This window comes from Yarrowia lipolytica, chromosome 1A, assembly GCF_001761485.1.
Source record: "Yarrowia lipolytica chromosome 1A, complete sequence".
Taxonomy (NCBI): domain Eukaryota; kingdom Fungi; phylum Ascomycota; class Dipodascomycetes; order Dipodascales; genus Yarrowia; species Yarrowia lipolytica.
The window spans coordinates 1475215-1487901 of NC_090770.1; the positions used below are offsets into that span (position 1 = coordinate 1475215).

The 12687-nt window shown below is 48.5% G+C and overlaps 3 protein-coding genes across 3 annotated transcripts; all 3 read left to right on the top strand.

Moving 5' to 3' along the window:
- Positions 1 to 2034: 2034 nt before the first annotated feature.
- YALI1_A14772g (uncharacterized protein) lies at positions 2035 to 2574 on the top strand (the record flags this gene model as incomplete). The annotated part of the gene is made up of 1 exon (XM_068281793.1): positions 2035 to 2574. One exon carries the CDS (start codon positions 2035 to 2037, stop codon positions 2572 to 2574), a length of 540 nt encoding a protein of 179 aa, XP_068137894.1.
- A 506-nt stretch (positions 2575 to 3080) lies between these two features.
- Positions 3081 to 6743, top strand: YALI1_A14783g (uncharacterized protein; the record flags this gene model as incomplete). Its single annotated transcript, XM_002142952.3, has 1 exon — positions 3081 to 6743. The coding sequence occupies one exon, from the start codon at positions 3081 to 3083 to the stop codon at positions 6741 to 6743; it is 3663 nt and encodes a 1220-aa protein (XP_002142988.3).
- A 697-nt stretch (positions 6744 to 7440) lies between these two features.
- On the top strand, positions 7441 to 10683 carry YALI1_A14826g (uncharacterized protein; the record flags this gene model as incomplete). Its single annotated transcript, XM_500075.3, has 1 exon — positions 7441 to 10683. The coding sequence occupies one exon, from the start codon at positions 7441 to 7443 to the stop codon at positions 10681 to 10683; it is 3243 nt and encodes a 1080-aa protein (XP_500075.3).
- Between the last annotated feature and the right edge of the window lie 2004 nt (positions 10684 to 12687).

The following is a 12687-nucleotide window of genomic DNA, read 5'->3' on the forward strand; positions in this document are numbered from 1 at the left end:
TAGGGGTACGTCGGTTACCGTCTCCAGGACCATATCTAGTTAGACTGGAGTCTTCTACGAAGTACAGGTGATTGCCTGTTTGGCGCAGTTAGCTACGGCATAATTACATACCAATGTATATGCTGGAGGTCTACAAGATCGTGAGTACAAGCAGGTGCAAGTAGAAGTTGTTTCTGGGTACATTCTGGCTTCAAAGGCGTTATGGCTCCAGTATTTGAAAGGAGAACATACCAACGCTGATACTTCCTTTATCCAAGTCAACAAGAAAGGTTTTTATTTATTAAATACTACAAATTCTAGAAATATTGAACAAACTGATCAGCTTTGGGCACGTTGAACAAGTAGACGGGGTGGGCCGATCTCGGACAGTTGAGAAATAATGAGAAAAACATTGTAAAGGGAGTATCATTGGAATCAGAGAAGATGTTCACAGCGAATGGTGTACTATTACCATCCACAATGGTAGAGTGGCTAACCCAAGGTCGGTTTATACCAAATTTGAGAAATGATATAGAACAGACAAGAAAGGTTTCAAGGCGACAGAAGAAGTTGAACATGTACATTATATCAAAAAATCAACCAGGAAATGTCTTTAAAAAAATGTCTTCATATGTCTTCATATCCAAGTCTCAATTGCTGATTGAGCTGGATTATGTTGGGTTGAAGCAAGTACATGTTCTTGTAGAGTGCTACAGAACGAACAATGGCCAAGCTGATCTCGATGATAGTCATTATTCTACAAAAAGGTCTGAAAATACGCTTGTGGATCGTTTTATACAAATAAACTCGATTTATGAATAGGAAGGATGAGTAATTTGATTTAATGAGCTCTTTTATTCCGTTTTGGGCTCATTTTATGTTTCCGTTCAGCTTCTTCCACAGGTGGACCTCTGATGGAAGCATTTGTAGATCAAGCAGAGGGTTGTATAAGTCCGGGAGAGATGGCGTTTTTAATGATAGATACAGTCGAGGAGGTAAAAGACCGTCATCAACAACCAACTATCCCTCCACCCCAACTTTTGCTTTTCTACAACAGTAACTTATCTCAACAGTTTGACAATGCTCTTAACTAAAACCAACTAATGCTGGAACACACTCAACGCCTGACAGGACATGGAACGACATTTGTTATGTACAAAAATCGTAGGTGTTGTACTATATCGCCACCTTTACTTTCTCTGTCCCTGTAAGATATTTTGTAAACATTTATTTCAAAGTTTTGATCTCTAGATCATCTCTTACGGATCTACAGTATCTTTCCGCTTAACTAATACTTGACTAAAGTAAAGTGCCATTGAGGTCAGCACAACTACAGTATATCACATCAATACTTATGATCTTCAATATCCAAGACCACCTCCAACAATTGATGTTCCTGAAACCAGGAAGGAGTTGTAAATGGTGTGAAAAGTACCCGTGCAAACAAGCAACGGCGAGTGTATCGCTGATTCAGTCCTCAACAGACATCCAACAAAAAACATCTTCAGAAGGGATCAAGAAGACTACAGTAATACAGCATGACAGTATAACGGCATTATGGCGGTTTGGCATATTGATATTCACAGTATTCACAAATATACTATACAAATATGCTGTATCGGAATTATTCATACAGGGTGATATTGGCGTGATTTGATCCTCGGTATAAGATATGTTATATGTACTGAACAGTATGTACTTGTTTTTGTTCATTATTCTGGTTTGTTGTTCATTATTCTGTTTTGTTTTGTTTTGTCTAGATTTTTTTGTATGTACAAAAATTATTTTTTTAAAATAAAAATCTCAACAGATCTAAGAATACTCTACATTGGCCATTCGTCAACTTGACGACGCAAACTAGGACAAAAAAACCCATTGGATATATATTGCCAACACCCGTCGTCCCACAGTTACAAGTAAATCAATGAATCAACCAATTTCCCATTGCTTTGCCACGGAATATCGTCACAATGCTTTCACTAAGGTTCCATAATATATATAAATATATAAAAACGCACGATAATCTCCGAAAAGCAGAACCGAGCAAAATTTAGTATGTACTGTAAGACTGAAATCCCGAACATCCCAAGATACCACACAAGAACGACAAAAACAACCCAATTGAACAGATATACACATGTCCCCGGCGGTTTGGCGTCCCCTGAATCTGTCTCTCCTGTCACCATTGCCATATCCGTCAAACCCAAACGTCGCATGATGAATGTCTTAGTCATGGGCGAGTACATACTGTATCAGTATCACTTGTCTATAACTATGGTGCAACATACTGTAGTGCAAATACTGTCCATACTGTATCTACTCGTACCTACTCATACAACTAGTACTGTACAACGACTCACACTTTGTCGTTCAGAGGAGACTGTCCATCAGCTAATCAACTGCCCGTCTGCTCCCACTCTGCTCGAGTCACGTGACGCCATCTGCACCGCCTGGCTTGACTGCACTAGTTTAGCTGTGGCGTCAACAAACAAACCAACCAGAGACAGAGGAGCTGGACAAGGGACGGCCGCTCGACCAATCGGAGGGTTTCTTTTGATATGGTGTTTTTGCGATGGTGTTTTTGTGGTGTTTTGAGGGGGTTTTTGTGGTGTTTTTGTGGTGTTTTTGTGGTGTTTTTGTGGTGTTTTTGTGATGTTTTTTTGAGAGTAATTTTTATTTTTTATTTTAATGTTTTTTGGATAGGTGTTTTGGCGTCTTTGTTCCACTGTACATGAGCCCTCTCGTATCGTGCTTCATGGTGCCTTCAAAGTGGTTTGTTGAAACAGATTATGAGTCCGGGACGCAAACGTAGTAAAGGCCAGAAATACCGCCGCGCAAGACCGACTGCAGACGGTGCATCTCTTCTGCCGCTGCGCCGTGGTCTGTGGTTGCCACTTCCAGCATCACATACCCCACATAATCGGCAATCTGCACACCAAAGTTAGTGTGCAAAGTGGGTTGAACATTTTTGTCTGATCTCAACCTCCCTCACACAACACACTACCACAACTAACTAGCTACACAGATTGCTCTACAGGCTGAGCCCATGACAGGTGAGTAGGGACACGCGGAACGACTTCCGGAGCTGCTGCTGACTCAGAATGAAAAACCGGCTGTATGGACTGATTGCCTTGTTGGGCTGGGGAGCGTCGTTGGGCGCTTCGGACAACAACAACCACCACAACCATCACAACAACATGAACAATGTGGGCATCGTCGCCAACGTGGCGCCCAATGTGGCGTACGAGGTGACGGCCCACGCGGACCCCAGTCACGTGGTCGAACAGAGCACAGACGCAATACACACCGCTCGCGCATTGAAGGAATGGGAGCTCAGCGACATCATCCTCGTTGCAACGATAGACGGCGGACTCTATGCGCGGGATAGAGCCACGGGAACAGAGGTGTGGAGCGTGACGGGAAACGGCCCGTTGGTCAAGGTGTTTGAGCACCAGGACGAGTACGAGGAGAATGTCACTTGGGTGGTGGAGCCACTGGGAGAGGGCACTCTCTTCTACTTCACACAGACAGACGGCATGCGCCAGCTGCCGCTTTCGATCGAAAAGCTGGTCCAGGAGTCGCCCTTTGCGCTCGACGGCAAGGTGTACACAGGCACCCGCAAAACCACTCTGTTTGCCATCGACACACAGACAGGCGAAATCGTACAGAGCTTTGGAGGCGACCTGTCGGGGGTCCGAACGGAGCGGGAAGACGAGCCCGAGTACGGCTCCAATGCGTCCGGAGTCATCATGATCGGACGAACACAGTACGATCTGTCCATCTATCGTCAGGGTGCGTCAGTGTGGAATGTGACATATTCTACATGGGGGCCCAACAACAGAGACATTGATCTGGCCCGACAACACTCGGTATCAATGGACAACTTGTATGTGACGCCGTTTCACGAAAAGCTGCTTGTTGGCGTGGAAACCACTCTGGGATACAGACCTCATTGGGAGACGTACATCCCGAGCTGTGTCATCAACGTCTTTGACATTCTAAAGGACAAGCGGGGTGCAAGTGACGATGGACATGGACAAGACGTTTCCAACGTGCTGCTCCCCCAGCCACGGGTCGAGGCTCCTCAAAACGGCCATGTTCCTGCCATCTACGTGCACCAAGCAGCGGATGGCGGCTTCTTTGCCATCTCCGAGCACTACTTCCCGTATCTCGTCAAGTCTGCTCCTTTGTCAAAGTGGTCCACGTCGTCGTACAGTTCATATCCCAAGGATCGGTTTGCACAAAACCTCGCGGATATCATTTGTGGCGTGCACGACTCGTACTACATGGTGCGACGAGTGAGTCCCGACAAGGACGAAATGCTGCTGTTGAACCCCGCAGGTAGTCAGGCGCTGATTGAGGGTCAACGATATGACGGTGTGAGGGACGGCATGTCTCCTCGGTACGGCAAGGAGGGCCAGCAGCAGGGAGACAAACGTGGAGACAGCGGCGATTCTACTACTGCGGGTTTCACCTTGTTGTCGCTTTTGCTGCCGCTTCTCGAGAGTCCCATTACCGCTCTCTTGCTGCGGATAGTGGAGAACATTCTCACCGTGGTGGTCATTCTGGGCATTGTCTATGCTGCGATCCGGTTTGATTTTGTGCCTCCTCAGGTGAAGGAGATTATTGACGCTATTTCAGCTCTTAGAAAGGGTGCTGCAAGGGAAGTGGGGGAGAAAGACTCAGTGGAGAAGGAGGATAAGGTGGAGAAGGTGGAGAGGGAGGAGAAGGAACAAAAGAAAGATAACGCTACGATTGTGTTAGACAAGGTAGATGTGAAGGACAAGGTGGATGAAATTGTGGTGGACAAGATGGATGTGAGAGAAGAACTGAAGGAAGGGGCCGTGGACGAGACAAAGGTGGACGAGACGATGGAGGAGACGAAGGAAGCAACGAAGGACGAAACAAAGGACGAAACGAAGGACGAAACGAAGGACGAAACGAAGGAAGAGACGAAGGACGAGACAAAGGACGTCAATGGTGTCGACGTGGAGAAAACAGAAGAAAAGTTTTCCAAGGAGGTCGTGAGCGAAGTCAATGCTGTTGAAAACAACTCAGCAGAAAACGACAGTAGCGATCTACAACCTCTAACCTCTGACGACACCCCTTCCGCTGACACTCTGTCGACCCCTTCGACCCCCAAGGTCAAGTTTGGGGACGTGTCTGTGGTTGCTGACAAGAACAACAGCGATAGCGAATCGGAGGAGTCGAATCTGGCCGAGTCCATAACCTCTCTCAACGGCTCTAGTCTCTCCAAGTCGTCTTCCACCGCGTCAATCACAGGCATGACGCCCAAGAAGCGGAAGAGAGGCAGTCGTGGAGGCCGACGAAACCAGAAGAACAAGGAAGTACCTTCTACGGCTGCGGATGGAGTCATCACTTCGCCAAACTCTGCCGCCGACCTCACACAGGTTGCAGCAGAAAAGTCCGGGCCCATTGTCATTGACAACTCAATCCAGACGCTCTCGCAGCCAGTCTCCGAGCAGGCCGACGACATTCAGTTCCAGAGCTCAGTGCTAGTGGTCTCCAAGGAGATTATTGGCAAGGGTAGTCATGGAACAATTGTGTACAAGGGTACGTTTGAGAATCGGGAGGTTGCGGTCAAGAGAATGCTGGTGGACAATTACGACGTGGCATCTCATGAGGTTTCTCTCCTACAAGAATCGGACGACCATCCCAACGTGATCCGCTACTACTGCAAACAGCAAAACAATCATTTTCTGTACATTGCGTTGGAGTGGTGTCCCGGCACTCTGGAGGATGTGTTTGAAGACTCGAGCGACAAGTTCCCTGGCGTCAAGGAGAATATGAACCACGTGACGGTGTTGGAGCAGATTGCCGAGGGCGTCAAGTACCTGCACTCTCTCAAGATTGTGCATAGAGATATCAAGCCTCAGAATATTCTGGTAGCCCCTGTGAAGAAGCGGCGTGCAAAGAAGGCCAACCCGGACGACAAGTATGCTGTGCGCATGCTAATTTCGGACTTTGGCCTGTGCAAGCGGCTGGAGAACGACCAGTCGAGTTTCCGCGCCACTACCGCCAACGGAGGAGCAGGCACTTCTGGCTGGCGGGCTCCCGAGGTGCTCAATGACGATTCCAACCGACGAGCCACGCGGGCACTTGACATTTTCTCTCTCGGATGTGTGTTCTTCTACGTACTTACAGGCGGTAGTCATCCGTTTGGAGACCGGTACCTCAAGGAGAGCAACATTATCCGGGGCATTTACAATCTGGACGCTTTGGACGAGGCCATTCCTCACTTGGCAGTTGAGGCTCGCGACCTCATCACCCATATGATCTGCAGAGACCCGTCCAAGCGCCCCTCAGCCGAGGAGGTGTGTCGACACCCGCTGTTTTGGAACCACAAGGAGCAGCTGGATTTTCTGCTGGAGGTGTCTGATCGGTTTGAAATCGAGCCGCGGGATCCTCCGTCGGAACTGCTGATGCAGCTAGAGCGGGACGCGCCGTCAGTCGTGGGCTCCAACTGGCAGGAGCAGCTGGATCCTCTGCTGCTCGAAAATCTTGGCAAGTACCGAAAGTACCATGGCGACCGGGTCATGGATCTGTTGCGGGCGTTCCGAAACAAGTACCACCATTTCAACGACATGCCGCCGGAGCTGCAGAAGCTCATGTCTCCGCTGCCCAAGGGGTACATGGAGTACTTTACCAGCCGGTTCCCTAACCTGTTGATGAGTATCTACTACGTTGTCAAGGACAATCTGCGTCACGAGCACGCGTTTGAGCGGTTTTTTGAGGATCATTAGGGAGACGGAGGGGATTAGCATTTGCGGTGGATGTCCACGCGCATTATATAGCATGAAAATAAGTTATAGTGAGTAGAGTAGAGTATGGAGATGGGGCTACAGTACAGTACACTACACTGTATCACTCTTGACATATTGTAGCATTCTGTTGAAGAATCAGTCTAGTAGATACGACTTGTAGTTCTTTACTTGGTACTAGTTAGAGAAAGAAGTAGAAGAAAAGCTGGGTTAAGTAGATACTAGTAACAGTTGAAGTGTACCAAAACAGTAAAAGTGTACCAGAACAAAAGAAGTGGACTTCTTTTATACCAACAAAATCCCTTTCATACTCCTGACCCAGCCTTGCCTGTATTGCTAGTACCAACCCAAGATGATACTGTTTCCCCTCGCTAAATCTCTCAACCACAACTTTCTGCACAACTCTAAAGCATTGTGTTAAATAAACGACAGTACCACGGGTCGTCTTTAGGGCGTGAGGAAGTGGATTGATTTGGCTGAAAATTTGACAGACCGATCCAATCAGGATTCAGATTGATATTTTCAAGTCTCCGCTACTTTTTGTCTCTCCTGGGTCCCGAAAAATGCCCCCTTCTCCCCCCCACAGCAACTCTAAGCTGCATAAACACATCGATATACATTCTCTTGGCGCAACCGTAAGGGAGGACCATCTTCCAGATCTTCGAGATATCGCTTCGCTATGGCCTCGATAGACACGTCGACGTCCTCCGGCGGCGATGAAAAGGTGCGCGAACACCCCTACAAGCGCACGTTGACGGGCCACGCCTTGCCATACAACCGGGCGTACCCGAACCGTCCTGAGGGCCGAGCCAAACAGCCGTTTCTGCGCCACTACTTCCGCCCTAGCTGGGTCGTGGACCACCTGGACTTTGCCAGCTTCAAAGTCGCGTCGCGAACGTGGGTGGGAATCTGGTTCGGACTCATGCTGATGATGATTCCGGGCTACGTCAAGTGGCTGGGTCGAGCGCCGTACCTGACGGCCATTATCGGCGTCATTGTGCCGTCTGGAGACATGTCGGTGACGGTGTGCTTCATAGTCAACGCGGGAATGATGCTCTTCACCGTCTTTGGCTGGATCGTCATGATCGTGGCCATGTACATCAACAACAAGTACTTCCATGACAGCATGACACCCAAGCAAATGACCCAGATTCTGATCGAAAGAGGCATCTGTAAGGCCCCCACCGATCCCACCGACCCCAAGGCCATGGCAGCTCTCCAAACCTGTGCCCAGGGAGCCGTATTTGACGCGCAGTTCATGACAGCAAAGGGAAGTATCGTCTACGCCGTGCTCATGGGCTGCTTTGCCTTCTTTCTGCTGTGGGTCAAGAACAAGTCGCGAATCATCATTCCGGGCTACGTTTGCGGCATCATCGCCATGTCTGTTCTTCTGACTGTGGGTCCCATGGTGCCTTATTACCAACCCATCACTCTAGGAGTGGTCCTCCTGAAACCCGTGGGTCTTCAATGTGCCATCAACTTCAGTCTTTCGGTGCTGATTTTCCCCTTCACCACAGGGTTTCAGTTCACCAAGACGGTGATTGGCGAAATCTCCGTTCTTTCCGGTCTCGTCGACTTCCACCAGCAGTTTCTCGGCTCCAGTCTTCCGTCCAACGAGTCCGAGTGGCTCAAGTTCTCCGAGATTGAGGCCGACGTGACCAAGGCCCGCCAGCTGTATCCGAAAATGCAGTCCGAGAGCGCAATGTTGCATCTGGAGCTCTCCTTTGCACGCTTCTGTCACCACCACTACGAAGGTCTCAAGGTGGCAGTAGGACGGCTTACCTCTTCCATGGCGGGCCTGGTCTACTTTTACGACAACATTGAAAACATCCGACGAGCCATCATCATCAGTGCAGAGGCAGACGAGGCGATCCGAGCAGTTCCCTCGCAGGAAGAGTCTGAGACGGTGCCGCCGGTGGGCGTGTACGAAATGAAGAGTGGTCTACGAAATCGAACCGCCCTGCAACAAAAGGCCACCCTCAGAGAGCTCACCATGCAAGACCTGGACCTGCTCATTCTACAGCTGCGACAAATGTCAACTCCGTTCATTCAGGAGGTCTGCAAGTCGCTGGATGTGATAAAGCGGTGGCTCGAGGCCGCCAACGTGTACCGAGGCAACTCGCTCTTCTTCTTCTGGATGTCCAAGAGCTTCAAACAGCAGCAGAAGCAGCTCTCCGAAGAGCTCCGCGAACGGTATGCGGACTTTCAGCGTGAATCCAAGGACCTGCTGGAATCGAAACGGTTTGCTCTGTTTGGAGAACACGAGGAAAACACCAAGTTTGTCACCTTCTTCTTCCAGGGCGCTCTGTACTGTGGATACATGAAGAATCTGTCTGACAGTCTGGACTTTTTATACAAGATCCTGCTGGATATCGACGAAAAGCACGCCACGCCCTCGTGGAGATTTGGAAAGGGCATCAAAAAAGCCAAGGACAACAAGGCCGCTCTTTACATTATGAACCATTACGCACGAGCCGACGAGAATCATCTGAAAACAACCCACAACGAAGACTTGGACGACCTGTTCAACCAGACAATCCATTATGCCACCGACCGACGACGAAACCCCGATGCAATGCCGCCCTCGACGCCTCTACACAAGTTTGGAGCACGATTTCGCAAGGAGATTATCAAACTAGGATCGCCTAGTCTGTTTGTTCCTCTCAAGGGAGCCGTTTTCACCGTGCTGTCGGCCTCTCCGTGTTTCTTCACGGCCTCAGCCCCCTGGTTCTACAAGAACAAAATCATGTGGATGGTGATTATGACGGGTCTGTCCATCTCGGAGAACATGGCTGACAATCTCTACGGCTTCATTGCTCGTATCTTGTACTCCTTCTACGCCGGAGTCATTGCCATGGTGGCTTGGTACATTAGTACAGGCAACGGCAACGGCAACCGAGCTGGATTCATGGTGGTTATTTGCATTCTGTACTTTGCTTTGTCTTACTACCGGGAGTTTGCCCAGCACACCACCCCCATGCCCACCATTGTCCTGGTGGTCACTACGGTGATCATTCTGGGCCTGTCTTGGACAGACGGAATGGGCATCACTACCCCCACTATCGGTGTCGGTTATGCGGTTGCATGGAAACGGTTTGTGACCGTGGTCATGGGTCTTACGGTGGGATTTGTGTGTTCGTGCGTGCCTCGTCCCGTGACGGGAAAGCGGCTCATTCGAAAGACGCTCGCCAGTATCATCAAGGACACCGGCACATTGTTTTGTCGAATCAGCGACTTTGGAGCTACTCGACTCGCCAACCCCGATATTGAAGTCAATAGCTCGTCTATCAATGATCCCATTTTCGGCGCTATTTCCAACGGCCAGAGCCGAATTGCGGGCACTCGGTTCCTGGCTTCCATGATCCAGTTTGAACCATCGCTGCAAGGAAGATGGCCATCCAAGACATACAGAGAAGTCACCAACATTGTATCTGAACTAGTGGAGCTGCACCACCATCTCTACGTTGTTCTACAGCAGATTGGAGAGCCCAGATACTGGCTGCCCCATCTCCTGAAGCTCGTGGGATGGAAGAACCAGCCGCTCATGTCGCACTACTTTGCCGTTCTGTACATGGCCCAGGGAGCTCTCTACGACGGCTCACCACTTCCCCAGGTCACTCCAGCTATGCTTATGGTAGAGCATTTGGAGATTCTGGAGCGACAGTTCAAGAACACCTACGATACGACTGCCAGAGAAGCCATGGGAGACACCTCAGACATGGCTAGCGATGACGGAACTCCGGGTCTCGAACAAATCTCTTTGCAGCGATTGAAGACGACTGACGGACTCTACTTTTCAGCCAGCATTGTGCTTTCCAACTGTATCTTTGACCGAATGGATCGACTCATGTTCCAGGTCAAGACTCTTGTTGGAGAGCAGTTTGTGAATGCAGACTACTATCGCGACGATGAGGTGGTTTGATGAGGTAGTCGATCCGCTTCTAGCGTCTATTGGCATACTTGACTAAAATATTTATTTATAGAGAATACATTGTTAATACTGGGATGTACAGTATACTATGGACATGCTGTTACTTGGAGTAGTGTATCAGTACGAGGAGTACATGTACAGTGCCAGTATGGCATTGATAGAGGTACTCCAACTCGTTCGTACTAGTACCTACCGTACAACTACGACTGTAGCATTACCAATGCTGTAATTATATCAACGATATACTGCTATGCACTGATTCCTATGTTCTACTGTCACTGTAGTCTCACCCTGGTTATATATAGAACATAATTAGACAAAAAAAGACCCAAAATGGTTCTTGAGCGATGCTGTCTTGGTTGGAAGTTGCTGAAATCACGTGACTCGAATTTCCATGCGAAAAATAGACCACATCACATAGTTTTATTTTCTTTTTTCATAATGAAGTATGTTACCGCTTTGGGAAGGCGGAGCCGGAGCAGTGAAATTTCAAATGTACGAATACAACCAAGCGTACAAGTTTCATATTGTAGACAATCGGCTAGAACTTGTTGTATTTCGCCTTTGTCATCGGTTTTTGTGATTCTTGCGGTGATTAGATCATGTTAATCAAGTACTGTACGAAAATAGACCCTTCCATTACCGAAAAAGTCGGTCCGATCACCGTTCTCTACGTACAGGAGACCCTACCTAAGACAATGCACATGGGTGATGCCGAGGCTGTATTGATTGCTTGAAAGAGGTATAAATCGGAGTGTGAACTCTGAGGTTGGTAATCGAGAGCAATTCGGGATTGGAGGTCTCCGGTTGTGTGGTAGAGTACGATATGGTGAGTACGATATGATTATGTACGGTATGATAGAGTAAGACATGGAAATACGATATGTATTCCCATGGATTGTAAGCGTAGCTAGTAATAGGTTCATGAATAGATCAATAGCGGCTTGTAGCGGGCTTGTACGTTCAACACTTCCGTACTGTACCTGTTCTACTTCGCCTTTCTCAGTCTTACTGTCCCGGGAAAAAAGATCCGGTGGAAAGTGAAGGGTAAACTAGCCAGCGATGAAACAAGAACCGCGCTAGGCAGGTCACCAGAATGGATTGATTATTCGCTTCTATAACCTCGTACTTCTCCTTCTGGCTGGCCTAATAAAGACTTGGCAAGACTGACTGCACGGTACAGTACGCGCTTATCTGATGCTTCGGGTTCTTGTCGGGAAGATCAACTCTTGTATAGAGCGCACTGTACCGAATCTTCAGTTGCAGGTGTTGGAAACGCGAGTCTCCCCAGCCAGATCGAGTCGGACCCGGAGCTCTGAAAGCAATTCTAGAGTCAATGGGCCGTTATCAGATCAGATGGGTTGTGTTCGGGTGCACGGCACTGCAAATGCCGGTATATTGGCTGCGTGAGTCCTTGGCACTCTTGATCTTGGCACAGGTTATTTCTTGGCAGGAGGAAGACAGAAGGGGAGAATGGACTGATTCTGGAATCACGATGTATCATCGGGGTTGTCTATCTCACACTACTGTATGTACTTGTACTACTGTACCGTCGTTGTGTCTACATGGACCTCTTGATCTACGTTCCAGCGTCGAACTCCGTTCCATTCTCACCTTGCAGAACTTTTTCAATGAGTGACATCTACAACCACCGTATGTACGAGTAGAAGAATTCTCTTCATCCGCTTGAACAAACCTATTACAGCAAAGTTTCAGCAATGTGGAGGACAAGCGATCTGATAATCTGATGATACATGCATTGTACCGTACCAACTGGGATCTGTTGCTCTACGGCAATCTTCTGAAATGATTGAAACGAGTTACGCAACCAGCTCGAAGGACAACTGGCAACAATGGGCCGTGGTCAGAAGCACCCCGGCGAAAAACAAGCAATAAAATCATGCGTATTCGCTCCCACAACTTTTTCACCTTCGGAACGCTAAATCGTTATACAGTATGTACTGTACGTCAAATCGGGAGGTTAACTTTACGAGA